This window comes from Thunnus albacares, chromosome 3 (genome assembly GCF_914725855.1).
Source record: "Thunnus albacares chromosome 3, fThuAlb1.1, whole genome shotgun sequence".
Taxonomy (NCBI): domain Eukaryota; kingdom Metazoa; phylum Chordata; class Actinopteri; order Scombriformes; family Scombridae; genus Thunnus; species Thunnus albacares.
In genome coordinates, this window is record NC_058108.1 from 37548258 (window position 1) to 37564746 (window position 16489).

Consider the following 16489-nt stretch of genomic DNA (forward strand, 5'->3'; position numbering starts at 1 on the left):
ATCACATATAATAACAATATTATAATAACTTTCATAATAACTTTATTTATATTGCACTTTTCAAAAACAGGGTTACAAAGTGCTGTACCTACATAAAATAGAGAATATGACACAATGCAATATATATATATAGTTTGACGTCAGAGTAAACTAAACTTATAAATTACATTCATTAATTTTCAGAGCTGGCTCCCGGTAAAGAAAGAATTACAGAAAATTGTTTTAACTTTGATGTAAAAAATAAAAAACAAAACATCTGAGAAGTGTCACCTGAGTATCTCCAGTCTACACTGGTGATTGCTCAGCCAATCAGAGAGCAGCTCCACTCCCTGGTCCATCAGCCGGTTGTAGCTCAGATCGAGATCTCTGAGAGCAGATGAGCCTCTGAGTGCAGAGGTTAAAGACCGGCAGCCGCCTGCCGTTAATGTGCAGCATTTCAGGCTAGAACGAGACATTTAAAAAGAGTTTTCAGTTTCTGTGGACGTGTCTGAAAGATTCCCTCATGAAACAAAAATATTATTCAAAAGTTTGGAGTTTGAGAAACGGGACTACAATGGAGATAACAGCAGATTTTTTTCATTTTTATAGATTTTTTCTTCACCAAATTAGATAAATGTTTATGAGTTTTATCTCCCAAGTTTTTTTGAGAGTTAGTCTGTGTGAACACAGACTTCTCCGAAGGGTGAAGCCTAATGATTTTGGTGACTCCATGACTTTTACTTGAGCACCACCCTCAGGAATTTAAAAAAAAAAAAAAAGATTTAAAAAAAAAAAGTGATAACCAGTCCCTCCAGGAAATTGTGATTTTGAGATTGCAAGTTAAAAAAATATTTACAAGATTTTTTTAAATTTATTTTTCTGATTGTCAATTTTGCTAAATTACAGCAATTTTTCTGCATGAAACGTCCAAATCAACAGCGGCTTGTGATTTGGACCAATCGTGGTGTTTGGTGTGGTGGTAACTGATATCATTCAGGTGGAAGATGGACAAATCTCACCTGCCAACAAAGCAAAACAATTCCCAAATGTTTCTAAATGAGGTTTGATTCAGTTAGTCAGAAGAGTACAAGCTGATGTTGTTCAGACAGCAAAGATGGACAAAATCTACCTCAAACATAAACATGAAACTAGATTTTTATGTTGATGGATTTATTTTAATGGCTTATTGATGATTTTATTTGCTGCTAATGTTGAGCTGAAAGTTTATTTAATAAAGGTTATAAATGAAACTCAGGTACAGTATTTTTTTTATTTTTATGGAACTTTGAGTCCATGGTTCTCATGTTCAGAAAATACATAAAACATTAGAACTGAAATATAGTTGTTTCTGTGATATGCAGGATGCTTTTTATCCAAGGAAGTCATTACATATTACATTCAGTGGTAGTAGTTTTTTAAGATATCGCATTATTTTCCTTTGCTTACAATTTTTCCAAATTCCTGCAATTTTACAACAAAAAGAGCACATAAAACATCACAAATTGTATCATAATTTTTGAGAAAAGATGCTGCAAAATCAAATATTTTTGGCCACAAAATCACAAAAAACTGCAAAATCCTGTAATTATGTGATAATGACTCACTTCAGTGTCTCCAGTTGGCAAAGAGACTCTGCCAAGAACTCAGAAAGGAGTTGGACGCCGTGGTCTCGGAGGTCGTTTATTGCCAGATCCAGAACCCTCAGGTGGGCGGGGTTTGACCTCAGACTGGTAGCCAGAGCGGCACAGCCGCTGTCTGTGATCCGACAACCAGCCAGTCTGTTGGGGGAAAATATAGTTGGTTAGATGGTTACATACAGTGCCAGACCCCTGTACATGCAAACCTGCCCACTGCCCTGACCCAGTGACTCCACATACAAACCAGTAAGTCATCTTTTCTGATCTGACCAATCAGTCAGTGCTGAAGTGTCTTAAAGTCATCCCTCTTTTGCAGCCAAACATAATGTCAATGCATTTTTTAAATGTTAGTAGTTTTTTATTATTAAAAAGAAGAAAGGTCATCTGATGGATTACCTGAGCTCTAGACTAACTGAGCGACCACAGACATACACTTCATATAACTGCAGTACGGCCTGGTTCAGCAGCCCATCTGTGAAACTTCAAGTTCTAATTTAAATAAATGTCTGTTAAGTCACTATCTATCGCCGAATGAAGTAACACAATGGTGATTGAGCCTATGGCCTGCTGATGAAAGCTCTTGCAGTTGATGATAATGATTATTATGAACCGGGCGTTGGCGGAGACTTTCCCGCCATGCATTTAAATCAGCGGAGCTGACGCAACAGACTCACTCTGCATTCGCTTGTGTGTGAAGCGGCTTATCTTTTAAAAGCTTACTCTTATTGGCTTTTTACTGGCAAGGCTTTTATTGCCTGTACAGTAAGTGTCTCTCCTGTGCTGCGCTGTGTACAGCACACACGCGGAGGGCTGAGCCCCGCCCCTCGCCACTCCTCACAGCAGAGGAGAGGAGACAAAGCAGCGCAGCCATAAATGACATTAAAACGATCATCTCTGCTGCGTTTTGCTCTCATTTATGGTCGCACTCTATCATCTCCTCTCCACTCAACCCGTGTTTCAGCGCAGACTCCTTGTGTGTGTGTGCTGCACACACAGCAGAGAAGAGGACACTGAACCAGATACCAGGAAGTACTTGAGTTGATGGCAACTACATTTGTTACGTTACTGTGAGTGCAATAAAAGCTTTGCGAGTAAAAAGCCAATAACAGTCATTTATTAATGTTATCTACGCAAAAGAACAACACACCTGCAATTACCACTTATCACCATATGGTGCTGCAAATGTCTTCTGACCCCTTGCATGTTTTAAACTGAGAATACAAAATTCTGCCCTCCGAAAGAGTCCCTCAGTTTAAACCCTTATACATCAGTCTATCAAGCTGCTTAACCAAGATGATTGTACTGTTAACTGAGATCTGAATCCAGAGATATGATGTGATATGATTGATTGTTATGACTGTTAGATTTGTTATGTCAGGCTGTAAAAAGTTTCATATGTGTAATTGTATGTTTGATCTGTGTGTCAATCTCTTAAACAGAACTGCGTAGTGAATGAATTTCACTGTAAGCCAACTATAAAGTCATATCGTTTCATATATTCACGCTGAGTTTTATCTTTGAGGACTGTCTCACCTCAGTGTTTCCATTTTGCAGTTTGGATCCTTCAGCAGAGACGAGAGCTCCATCACTCCGGCATCTTCCAGTATGTTCGCTCCAAGATCCAACTCCCTCAGCTTGGATGGGTTTGAAGCCAAAGCTGAGGCCAGAGCTGCTGCACACTCCTTTTGTAGGTTTGTGTTGAAAAGCCTTTACAAAAAATAAAATAAAAATGTCAGTCTCCTTATTCAAAGTCACAGATGTTGTTTAGTTTTATTCACTCAACACTGTGTGTGGTCCCTGTCAATGCTAACTCCATCGATGGTTGGGCAGGGGTTCTACCTCCATGATGTGGTGTTTCCTGCTGCTTCTCTTCACCTGCCTCTAAGGAGCTCCATGCAGGTGTAGCAAACAGGAAGTTTACACTTTCCTTCTAAAATTCCATGCACCTACATGCAGGACCAACCATAGGAGTTTCTTTTGGTGCAACAAGAACAATCATTCTCAAAAGCTTTCAGCCTGTGAATGTCTGACCAAGCATTCATATACATATACATAAACATTTATATGCCACTAAACTGTATTCCCAATTACATTTTACAGGCACTGTAATGCTTTGGCAAGTTGCAAAAATTTTGATGCTGAACATACAAGTGACTTGTTCACAGACAACCTAGTTCTTCTGATCTTGCAGCACAATATCAGCTAGTAGAAACTACAGCAGTGTCCGTAGTTGTGTTCATACGCTGGCAGCATTGGGTTAGAGTCAGAGAAAGATCATAGTCTCTGTTAAATACAGAAAAAGGCCATCAGGGACTGAAGCTCAACATGTTTATGAACATTGTAGTGAAACCACAATCTTTCACTAACCTGAACCAAAGTGCTTTTGTTGTCTAAACCTGAACACACACAGGACTCAGGATGTGAATCCGGATCTCAGCTGTCAGAGTCCTGCATCTTGTAGCCCCCCATCCATCCTGACCTCCTCCCTCCCACTGATATATAAAATGTAGCTTCATTCATTCCACGAAACCTTACTGTGCACTTCATCCAGGCAGAGATTATGTTTGATAATGGAACGTAATTACAAATATTCAGTAGTATATTAAAGTAATTTGTAGGAGACGGGGTCGCAGAAATGACACCACAGGTCTCTTGCTGCAGGAAACTAAACATTTTCAGTGGCTGCATAACAAAAACTAGAAAATTTGATTGTTCTTTCAGTTTAATGTTTAGCATAGTGTAGAACTTTATAATGTTAAATACACAAAAAGAGAAAATTGATATATAAGGTGCCATCTCTTTGTGTCAAGTACAGAGATAAGCCAGGATGTGTTTAGCTTAGCTAGTTTAGCTTAGCACAAAGCCGAGAAGCAAGGGGAAACTGCTAGCCTGGCTCCATCGAAACTAAAGAAGAGTAAGTCTTCTAAGAACTCCAAACCTATCTTATTTACACTTTATATCTTGTTAGCTAACAGGCTAGTCAGCAGTCCATCCTGCAGCCAGCTGGGGTTAGTTGACAGTAGAGTTAGAACAGAGATCAAATCTGACAAACCCACTATCAGTTCAGGACAAATTCAGGTCAACAAATAGCTGCAACAGCTTAGAGCTGGGTGCTGTATTTCTTCCACTATTGAAAGGCTAGCAGTTTCTCTCAGTTTTTATACTAAACTAGGCTACATGTCATGGACCTATCTCTGTATTCAACACAGAAAGGAAATTGATAGTCAAAGTCAAATAGTGATTGTGATCTTATCATCTGACTCTGGGCAAAACAGTAAGACAGAGAATTTCCTAAAATGCTGAATTGTCATTAAACCTTTACGCTGAATGAATTTGAAGACTGGTTTGAGTCTCACCTTTGCAAAAGCTTACCATAGTCTCTCCAGCTGGCAGTCAGGATGCTTCAGAAAGCCACAGAGCTGAGCAACTGCCTGTCCTCCAAAACTGTTCTTGCTCAGATCCAGGTTTTTCAGGTGAGAAGGGTTTGAGCTGAGAGCCAAAGCCAGAGATTTGCATCCGTCCTCTGTAATGCCACACGCACATAACCTGCAGACAGGATAAAATAGGTGGCCCTCAGATGTGCTGTGGATATTCATGGTTCCGTCACTTTGGTGACCCACTGGTGTTCCTTTGCAACATTAGAGCAAAATGTTTACTTATACACAAGAATCTTACTGGCAGATTGCCTGATTTCATTCCAGCTTCATTAGATATGAACAAACCCATGATCTTCCCTCTAGCGCCACCCTCAGGACAAACTTTACACCGTAGTTCCACTACAGGTAAGACTCTAAGGCTGTGTTCACCTTACAGGCCTTTATGCTCAATTCTGAGATTTAGTCAGATCTATCTTTTTGTATAGATATTTCATGTTTGTAAGTGACATGCACCCTGCTTCGGTCTGAGCACTGCTGAGGGGGTAGTGTAAGTCTGCAGTTAGACCATTCTCATTGACCCCCGTCACTGTTGTTGCTTGCCTCCATGCTTATTTTTGCTGGGCTTAGAGGTGCAGACACTGAATGATGATGACAGGTGATATGCGCAGAGAAGAGAGATGTTAAAAAAACACATGAAGTCCAGTCTGAGCGTTCTAACAGTAGTCGCACGGCCAGAGATCAGATATGAATTAGATCTAGGACCAAATATGCAAGCGGCCCAGATCTGATATGAAAACATCTAATTTGGTTTGTTCACGCTTCTGTGAAAAAAATCTGATCTGAGTCACTTGGAGGCAAAAAAATTAGGCAAAAGGATTTGGGCCTTTTCAGCATGTATTGTGAACGTAGCTTAAGAGTAGAATAATCATCAGGATGTTGTTAACATTTTACCTCAGTGTTTCCAAAGAGCATTTGTTGAGAACTTCTGAAAGCACTTTCAGTCCTCCACCATGAAACTTATTGTAGCTGAGATCCAGTTCTTTCAGGTGGGAGGAGTTGGAAGACAGACCAGTTGCCAAAGATTGACATCCTTTTGTTGTGATGCTACAGTCTTTCAAACTACACAAAAAGAAACAATATAAGTGTTATAGTTGCCTAACACCAGTGCCACATTTTTGTCAGTTCCGAACTTTTTTGAAACTGGAGGAAGATATATTATTTGGTCATTGTGGTCATGTGGTAATGGAGAACTGAATATAAACAATAAAGCAGAACTGTAGAGAACAGTACACATAGTTAAACTGAAAAGAAGCCCCAGATGAATCAAAAAAGAAGAATTTACTTCAAAGAACAAAGCTCTTCAGATTGGTACTTTTTCCACCTGAACATCTAGCTATAGACAATTAAAACCACTGAAAATGTTTACAGTTTTTGGTACCAAATGCAATTAAAATACTGAAGGCATTGCCTGGTTAAGCTTCCTTCATAAGCAAAATTTTCCATCAGTCCTCTTTGTTTTTTAATGTTGTTTTAATACCCCTTTTATATTTCTGTCTCCAGTAAACAAGATGTAATACAGCCTGTCAATTAAAGGTACAGCAGTTGGTGGAGTAGATGGAAGGTGGACTTTTTCTCTTTATCTTTTCTCTCTCTTGTTGTAGCTAGACTAACAGCATCCATTGCTTCAAGTTTTTGTGCTAAACTAGACATAACAACTCTTGGGCTGAGGAGAGGATTTTAGTTTAAAACCTGTTTGAATATGGAAAATGTACATGATCACCACTAGATATGAGATATGAGATATTTGAGGGGAAACATCTATTGTATTTTCACAGCAATAGATACTGCATCTACTCATTGAAAGAAAAGAGAATTATTCCCACATTGAGTGTCCCACAGCCCTTATTACTTGTACTGTATTATAAATCCCTCAACATACAGATGAATTGGGGTTGTAGGCAGAAGTAAAAAAGCTGCTCCAGCTCAATGTGGTGGCTCCTCACTTGTAAACCAGCATATAACACTGTAAGGTACATACAGGATTTCACTTTTTTCCAGGAGATCCTGTAGAAGCAGTTATATGATGAAAATATATTCATCATATGTCATTAAAGCTTATCTAAAATACTTTTCAGTAAAATGCTAACAACTGCAGTTGAGATGTCTTTTCTGTTTCGTGCTGTTAGCAGATGCTAACAATGAACCTCAACTTTTAAAAAAAAAGGAAAGTTTAAGCCTAATGTCAGACTCAGACTACACAATATTTTTGTCTGATAAGACTTTACAGTGTCAAATTAGGCATCTATAGTGTTTACATAAATGTTAACATAAAGTCTTGCTGTGACCTGGCTGAGAAACATGAGAGACTACACATTGTTACCCAACCAATCATAGTCTTTCAGAACCTGTATGATGTCATCGGAAGGAGGTGCCAAGAACTGACTTCCAGGACCAAGAAGGTAAACAAACAGTGCATATGGTAGCAGTGCATATGGTCTGAAACAGTGTATATGGTGTGTGTGATCTGGCTTTTGCCATAGCACCACAAATCTTTCCTCAGAGTTTCAACTCGCAGCATGAGCTGCATCAACATGACTCCTCTTTTGCTTTGGTATGTTTATAGTTGTGTGCAAAAGAGTGTTCTGTGCATCTATTGGTCAACATCACAGAACATGTTGTTGAAGTTGTCCAACAGGAATTACCTCAGCTTTTGGAGAGAGAAGGTAAAAAAATTCTGACGTCTTTTCATTGGGACGTCGTGAAGCATCCCAGATGCGGCTTTGGTTGTTGTCCACTGTGATACAGTAAGCCGGATGAAACAGTTGTTGCACTGGGTCGAGCTATTATCAGGCTGATATCATGTAGTCTGAACCTGGCTTTGCTCCATGAAATATGTTTTACTTACATAAATTCTGAGTGGCATGGGACCAACCAGCAACTGCTAAAAACGGAGCTGATATCTATTAGCTTGGTGCTAGTGTTATGTTTCTTTTACATTATCATGTGTTTGAGATTTGTACGAAATTATGCATTTCTTCTGATTACAGTGACAGAAATCAGGAGTTTGATGATTCAAAGTAATTCCTGCTGATTTAATGAGTGACTCCACACAAACAGCACTTTCACATCCAGACTGAGGTCGGACAGAAGCTACGTTCATGTACTTTCAAAGTCTGTGTCACACCCAATTTCACACTTTTGTTTTAAGACTGAAGAACTTCCACATTCACACAGACGACCTTCATCTGTCTACCACTTTCACTAGCAGTAGAAATGTCTACACTTCTACTCTGAGACCACAGGGATGAGAGAGACACATAAATCAGCTGCTGCATTCATCTATATACTGTGCAGCACCTAAACTTTGGTGCCTGGATGTGCAAAGATCTTTTTACCTGAGTCTCTGGAGTTTGCAGTTGGGATTTTTGAGGCCATCAGAGAGAAGCTTTATTCCTGAATCCTGCAGTTGATTACTGCTCAGGTCTAGCTCCTCCAGACTAGAAGACTTAAAGCTGAGAACTGATGAAATAAACTCACAGCATCTATCAGTGAGGTTACAGTCACCCAACCTGAAGTGAAAAACAAAATGACTGTTAACATCTTGTAAACATTCTCCTCTGAGCATTTGGGTATGTTGAGTCCAAATACTTACAAAGCTTTCTTTGATGCTTTGAGCACTGGCAGCATCCTCTCCAGAACTTCATTTGACTTGTGGTATTTCTTCAGGTCAAACACATCCAGGTCTTCATTAGAAACAAGCAGTATGAAGGCCAAAGCTGACCAGTGTGCAGGAGAAATTTTACTAACATCTCCTGAGCTCTGGTACTTTTGGACTTGCTCTACTAGAGACTGGTCACCAAGTTCATTTAAACACTGGAAAAGATTGATGCTCTTGTCGGTATCGGACAGTTTCTTGATCTTCTCATGAATGTAGTTAATTGTCTCCTGGTTGTTCAATGGACTTCTTACATTAAATCCAAACCCCTTCTGAAGAAGGCTCTGATTCTTGTTCTGTGACAAACCAAGCAGGAAGCGCAGAAACAAGTCCCATTGTCCGTGATCACCGGCTAAAGTCATATCCACTGCGCTCTTGTGGAGGAGGACGATAAGGCTTTCTCCTTTCTCTGATCTCACTCTAACCTTTGACTGGCTGGGAAGCAGATTTTGTCCACTCTCTATGAAGGTCTCTAATACATACAGAGCTGCAAGAAACTCCTGCACACTTAAATGTACAAAAGAGTAAACCTCCTGTCTGTGAAGACCTGATTCTCTCCTTATGATCTGTGTACAAACTCCTGAGTAAACTGCAGCTTCTTTCAGATCAATTTGGCACTCCTTCAAATCTTTTTCATAGAAGATTATGTTGCCCTTCTGTAGCTGTTCAAATGCCAGCTTTCCCAATTTCATGATCACATCTTTATCCCTTTCTTTTTTTCTTTCTTTGTCTGTTTCAACCTCCTGATAATCCTTCTCGTTTTTCCGCGTTGTTTGGATGATCAGGAAGTGTGTGTACATTTCAGTCACAGTCTTGGGTAACTCACTTTCATGAGTTCCTGTGAGGAGACTCTGGAGAGCCGTGGCTGAAATCAAACAGAACATTGGGATGTGGCACATGATGTACAGAGTTCTCATCGGCTTTGACTGAAGATGATCGGAGATCTTTTGAGCCACATCCTGGTCACTGATTTTCTTTCGAAAGTACTCCTCCTTCTGCTCATCATTAAAGCCTCGTACCTCTGTCACCCTGTCGATGCACTCAGGAGGAATCTTACTGGCTGCGGCTGGTCTACTTGTGATCCAGATCGAGGCTTTGTGAAGCAGTTTTCCTGCAATTAAGTTGGTCAGTAAGACGTCTACTGTTGTAGTTTTTGTAACGCTGCGGCACATCTCATTTTTCTCAAAGTTCAGAGGGAATTTTCCTTCATCCAGGCCATCGAAGATGAACAAAACACTAGAACTCTTGTAGTCTGAAGGTTCCAAATCCTTCACTTCTTCAAAATAGTGACCTATTAAATCCATGAGACTATAATCTTTGTCTTTTATTAAATTCAAGTCTCGGAATGTGAATGGAAATATGAGCTGAAAGCTTTGGTTGGCTTTTCCAACAGCCCAGTCCTGAGTGAATTTCTGCACAGCAACAGATTTTCCAATGCCAGCAATTCCCTTCGTCAGAACTCTCTGGGGAGGCTTCTCTTCGTTTGGCAAAGCTTTCAAAATGTCATTGAGTTGGATTTTCTTCTCCTCACTCGCACACCTTCTACATTCTAATTCAACCACTTCATGTTCACTATTAACCTCCCCACTGCCTCCCTCTGTGATGTACAGCTCTGTATAGAGCTTGTTTAAAGGAGTTGATGATCCATCTTCCTTTGTTACTTGTAACAGATTCTTTGTTGAATTTTCAAGGTAAGATTTTAGTTCATCTTGGCACCTTTGGATGTTTTCTGAAAGATAATAAAAATATAGTTACATGAATAACTTTCATTTGCTCATATTCTTCCAAGTTAGCAAATATGTATCTGTGCATGCGTGTGCTATTTTTCAGACCAACTCAAAACAAAAACCCAAGAACCAGATGTGAACCACACAGGGTCCAGACTTGAGAGTGCCTTGGATTTGGCTCTGGTTAAAGGATAGGATCAGGTTTTTTCAAGTCTATCTTAATACAATATTGATGCGTTATTATGTATGTGGGAATGGGTTTTGCTCACTGCAACAATTCCTACTCGCCATACTGACCCTGAATTCTCTCTGAATGTGACTACACTGTAAGAAAAGGGGATTAAAATCCACAGCCCTTGTTCCAAAGTTCAGCTTATACCAATATGATGCTTCAGCAGTCTTAGATAAATCGAATCGGTATCTTCTAAAGTCACAGTCTGTTTAGTACAAAATTCCCTCTTTGTGTACCCACTGACTAAAGTTCTTCGCTGATCTGTGGTGGAGACATAAATTTAGGTTGTGGTGTGCAAGTCTGTTGACGTTATCTGGCTTTTACTACTAAAAACATGCTTAGAGTGATTTGTTTATTTGCAGATTTGATAGCTGGATTATTTTTGCAGTCTACATTTTTAGACATTAATATTTTGCCCGCTTCAACTCTTTGAGTGTTTTGCGGTCGATCTCCAGCTGTTCTTGTCTTCCAGACCACCTCGACTTGCTCCTGCCTCTGTGCCTGACATAGAATATCGTTAGCATCTATGTTTATCTGATGTGTTGTGAAAAAAACAAGCAATGGGAAAATACATTGGGATTTCTTTCGAGAGGTCCTGAAAGGACAAAAGTGCAAGATGAATTTTTGATTGAACCCAAAAGGACTCCAGAATGATGCTTTCTGGTTGAACAAATGATAATCAAATATAAAAAATAAATCTGACTCATTTAGGATCAATATACCAACAAGAGTGCCCTCATGCGGGTAGGCTATTGAGATTAAGATTTATGAGATTTAATCAGAAATCAAAACATTATGTGAAGTACAAGATGGATGTTTGACAGGGAAGACAAGAAAATAGGTGATGGTCATGGAAACGCCTGTCAAATCAGAAATATGATGAAATCTGAAGGAGAGCCTTGTGTCTTTTGTTTCTACAACTCTATACTTGAATTTTTCATTTGAAGAACTGAGAGATTTCATGACAGGAAACATGCAGTAAAGTGATTTTCTGTAATTTTACCTTTGGTTTTGGGAGAAACGACATTAGTCTCGTCTGTCCTGGCAGGAGCTTGGACTGAAACAGAAACATGCAACATCTCTTGAGGAAAGCAAAATAATTAAAGGTATTATGGTGGTTATATTTTAGGCAACTGTATAGTGAAATTTATATGTAAGTATTTATTTGACTTATAAATTCAGGAGAAACATTTACCATATGTGTTGACAGTTAGATCCCCTTTAACATGAACACCGCTTAACTGAGGTTGGCTGACAACACTTCCATTCTGGGCGCTGATTGTTGTGCTTCCTGTGTCTTTCTGAGTTGTAGCTGAATGGGAACAGACAAAATTATCAGGAAACAGGAACCAGAACTCAATTTCCTTTCGTCAACACCTGGACTGTGTAGCGGGAGTTCAGATATTATGTTTTGTTAGAGCTCATCTAGGAAAGACCTAAAAGATCGTGAGCAAAGAAATCTTGGTAAAAATTTGGTATATGGGACTGACACATTTAAATTGAAATTTACCAGATAGCATTTGTTGAACAGTTGTTGACCCTCAGAAGCAAGAATGTAAAAATGTTAAAAAAAAAAAAACATGTTAAAAACCAAAAGGTGACCTCAGTAGAAAAACTGTTCACTCTCTGTCTCTGCATTTTTGCTGCAAAATCAATTAATTGCTAAAATTAGCAATATTAAATTAAAATAAATGAGTTTTGAAGTATCAAAACTCTGTTTATAGGAGTGAAGTCATCTTAAAGATGTCTAATTTCTTTTCTTTTCTTTCAGGAGTTTTTTGTCCGTACAACTGCAATAACATTTTTAAGAAATACTGTAAGGCCCCTACAAGAATCACCACCTTAACATGGTGGAGGGGTTTGTGTACCCCCATGACCCTGGTAGCTGCGTTGTCAGGGGCAACAGCTACATATACATCTTTTCTGTTTGCAAAGACCAAATTAGTGGGAGGACCAGGGGTCCATGTACCCTCCATCCAAAGCTGTGTTCAACTTGTTTGATAACAGGATAAACAAACATACAATGCATTGTGTGCCTGATCACAAAAATCAAATGCCTGTCCTATTGATTTTCTCTATACATACATATATACATGCACATATATATATATATATATATATATATATATATATATATATATATATATATATATATATATATATATATATATATATATATATATATATATATATATATATATATATATATATAACAAATATAGAGTTATATGCAGTGATCTCCCTCGCATGTTAATGGCAGGTGTAAACAGGGCCTTAGTAACAAAGAGAAGGAGGACTCCTGTTAAGGACCATCTGTGATCACAAAATATACCTGCTGTTGTACACTTATGACATTAATAATAATCATCAACAAACCAGCTGTACAGATATTCAAAAAACACGTTTTATCTACTTTCTTATTGTTGTTTTTTAATGTTTGTATCTTGCTGTATATTATTGTTGGGTATTTTATTCAATTTAACTGCTGTATAAAGCTTTTTTTTATGATTGTCAACCAATAGAATCATCAGGCACCACACAGAACAGACAGCAAAGCCCTTTTCAGTCAAACTAATTTTTTAAACAGAGGTGAAGAAACATCTGTCTGACAGTCTCAACAAACACTGAACACTAAAGCTTCAGAAACTTAAGGTAAAGAAGTGCATTGCAGAACTACTGTATGTGACTGCATTAGACTGCGTTCATGTTATTGTGTCCATCTCCTGTACAGTATCTAACCTGCAGGTGTAAAGAAATGGAGCAAGATCAAAGAACAGACTATGTAAGCTTTTAAACTGTCTGCTAGCTTTGGATCTGAAGAGGAAATTGACTTTTGCGCTGCTCAAACTGCTACAGAAGAGGAAACTCTAAACTTCAGACTAACCACAGAGGAAACCTGCTGCTGAGTCACAGTTTGTGTTTTGTTCACTTTTAAACCTTTCAGAGTTGACACAATTTTTATCAGAAGTCATAACAGCTGACTGGTAAATGAGAAGGCTGTTTGGACCAAGCAGGTTTGACTTGAGCTAATCTTATTTGAAAGTCAGTAGATTCTTATCTGGCTGATCAGTTTTTGTTGTGAAGACAGCGTCACAATGCCCATTTGTAACTTGATGTATGTGCAGAGTTTTTTTTTCACATTCATCTGCTGAAGGAGGAAAGTTTATCTGTGCTCAGCTTAAATCTCAGTTTAACACCTGGACATACCTGCAGGATTTGTGAAATCACAACTAGTTTGGAGCCAGTTGTGGTCCAGTATGCAACTTACACAAGTGTGATGTGGAAACTTGAAGCCTCCAGTGCACAAACACTAAGAATGGACTTTACAGTGAAGCACGAGACATCTGGTGTCCGGCAGGAAAATTTTTTAGAAATTAACAATATTTACAGATTCACAGATTCTGGATTTTTACTTCTTCTTTTACTACGAACTGCCTTTGTAGTTTCAAAAATTAGAACATTTTATAATAATATATAATTACTGTCACTCAGACTGTTAACTGGAACAGTTAACACTGGAACAAGAGAGATCACATTTTAACTTCTTTGCATTGGGTTCTCGTATATGTTGTACTCTTATGTGCCCATATGAAGATGCACTCAACCTCAGATCTTGCAACAAAACTCTGCTCGCAGTCCCCAATCTCATCTTAAAACTTGCATGTGAAAACATTTGAAGACATTTCTGAATTAATTGGTCTTTATGTGCCATGTCACTTTCAACTTCTACTTTGTGTCATACCAATCATTCTTACTATAGATATTTTTTTTGTTTTCTTTTGTCGTTGCTGTTTCGCTGTGAAGCACTTGGTAACACCATCTTGAAAAGTGTTACACAAACAAATTTATTTCTGAACATCAACTGCAAACTCAGAATGTTTTAGATCCTTTTTCATCCAACACTCATCACAGTAACACTCAGTGTATGGCTGAGCAGTTTGTACATCAGGGTGTCAGGTTTCCACTCTGCCTTCAGGCAGACATGTTCAGTCATGTTCATGGCTACAACAATAAAAACAAAAGAAAGAACTCTTACTGTGTCTGTTTCTCTGTGTCTGAGTTGAAGCTGAAGTTCTCATAAAGAAATTAGTAACACTTAACATTAATTAAAAGCCATTTTCTTACCACATTGTGGTGTTGGTGGAACCTCAGCCGGAAGAGTATGATTCAGGTTTTCCATTCTTCATTCTTTCACCCGACTCCTCTGACTTCAGAGGTAAAGAAGAAACACTGCACAGAGAACAAAACACATTAAATGAAATTTCATTTTATATCAAAAAGCCTCTCCCTGGATTTGCATACTTACTTTCAGCCTAGTTGTTGTTGAGAGGGAAAAAAGCAAGGCTTAATGAAAGTCAAACCGAAGTTACTTCCTCCTCTTTTCATTTCCCCAGTGGCCCAGACTTTCATATGATCACGTGAGATAGCAGGAAATGATTCAGCTTTGTGTTTACATACATTGTTACTCATTAGACTCTCACGTCAGTATGGAGACACCTGCCTCTGACTTGCATGCAGTTCACAGTTTTTTTCAGTTGCTTTGGCTTAATTCTCAAATGACAGTTGAAGTCATCAATCCTGAAATCCTTCACATTTTGTTACTTGTTCACAACAGAAAGAACATTTCTCATTTATTATTAACTTCTGCAAATGTTTCAGCACATTTAGGCAAATTACTAAGTACAATCGTCTACAATTTGAACAATTATTGGTTGTATATGTCTTTGTGATCAAAATAGATTACGTTTCTTCTCAGTTGAATAGTTTTACTTTAAATATGTTAGAATTCTTTCACTGTGTAAATCATTACATGCAGAATAGTCCATATAACTGTCAAAATCTGCTGAGCCCATGTTTCATAAATTGCGTTAATATGGAGAGTTAAGTGTGCTAAATGTATAAATCCGTTGTCAAAACACATTTATAGAGACAGGATTACCACAATTTGTGAACATGGAGGAGCCTGCTCAGATCATTGACCACAAAATCAAATGTCTTTGCTTGCTGCAATGGATGCTGCTTGTGATGACATAACAGCAGAAGCATGCAGAGGATGGTTGTGTCATACAAAACAATTCTTCCACCGTTGCATTGCAAGAGAGAGCATTAGATGTGAGGTTGAATTTGTGGCCAAACAAACAGGAGTGACAGAATGTCCCATGATTCCCAGCAATGTAACTTCATTTTGTTACTGTACTACTGAATACTGTATAGTAGGCCTATGTTTTGGGGAAGGTGTTATTTACAGAAATGAATTTAAATGCACTCCCATTTTACTCAGTAATCTTTCTTCTTTTGAACACCTTGGTTTTAAGCCAAACAACATTTTTATCCAGGAGTGTGCTGATTTACTATCCCATTTCATGTCAAAGTGTGACAAAATTCTCATTTTAGGTCATTTTAACATCCATAGCTGCTGCCCTTCTCAGACGTTTGTAACTGATTTAAGAATCTTTTAACCTCATTCAGGCAACAAGAACCCACACTCTTGATCTAGCTCTGTACAGCAATCTCAGCCCTGACAATTTTGAGATTAAGGATATCTGTGTGTCTGATCAGAAAGCAGTTTTACTCAATTTGGTTTTAACCCAATTAACTTTTAATCACAGTACACCCATCTGCCAGTGTGTTTTTAATTCTATGTCTGCTAGCAAGTTTTCTGAGCTTTTTACCATTGTCTTTTCAACTGCCTTTAATCCTAAAGAAGTAAAGAAAAATGTGTTTAATATGTTACATGCCCAAAGGGATTGGAAATACAAAAGCAACAAGTCAATGAACGCTCAGGGCTGTCCCGCTTTGAATTCAGCGAGTGTTTGATGGCT

The 16489-nt window shown here is 38.4% G+C and overlaps 1 protein-coding gene across 8 annotated transcripts in view; it reads right to left on the minus strand.

The window, feature by feature from the left end:
- The window catches only part of LOC122975069 (NACHT, LRR and PYD domains-containing protein 12-like), a 59824-nt gene extending 44767 nt beyond the window's left edge, over nt 1-15057 (minus strand). For 4 of the 8 annotated variants that reach the window (XM_044343285.1, XM_044343267.1, XM_044343258.1 and 1 more), the window contains exons 1-10: nt 14974-15057; nt 14793-14897; nt 11863-11979; nt 11671-11724; nt 8646-10437; nt 8389-8562; nt 5945-6112; nt 4989-5162; nt 3150-3323; nt 1584-1757 (exon numbers count right to left, since the gene is read on the minus strand). In XM_044343285.1, coding sequence (XP_044199220.1) covers nt 1584-1757; nt 3150-3323; nt 4989-5162; nt 5945-6112; nt 8389-8562; nt 8646-10437; nt 11671-11724; nt 11863-11979; nt 14793-14847 — 2882 coding nt within the window. In that variant the 5' untranslated portion in view covers nt 14848-14897; nt 14974-15057. Of the gene's footprint in view, nt 1-270; nt 442-1583; nt 1758-3149; nt 3324-4988; nt 5163-5944; nt 6113-8388; nt 8563-8645; nt 10438-11670; nt 11725-11862; nt 11980-14792; nt 14898-14973 lie in introns of all 8 variants that reach the window. The other 4 variants (XM_044343318.1, XM_044343276.1, XM_044343291.1 and 1 more) reach the window with 4 other exon arrangements.
- Between the last annotated feature and the right edge of the window lie 1432 nt (nt 15058-16489).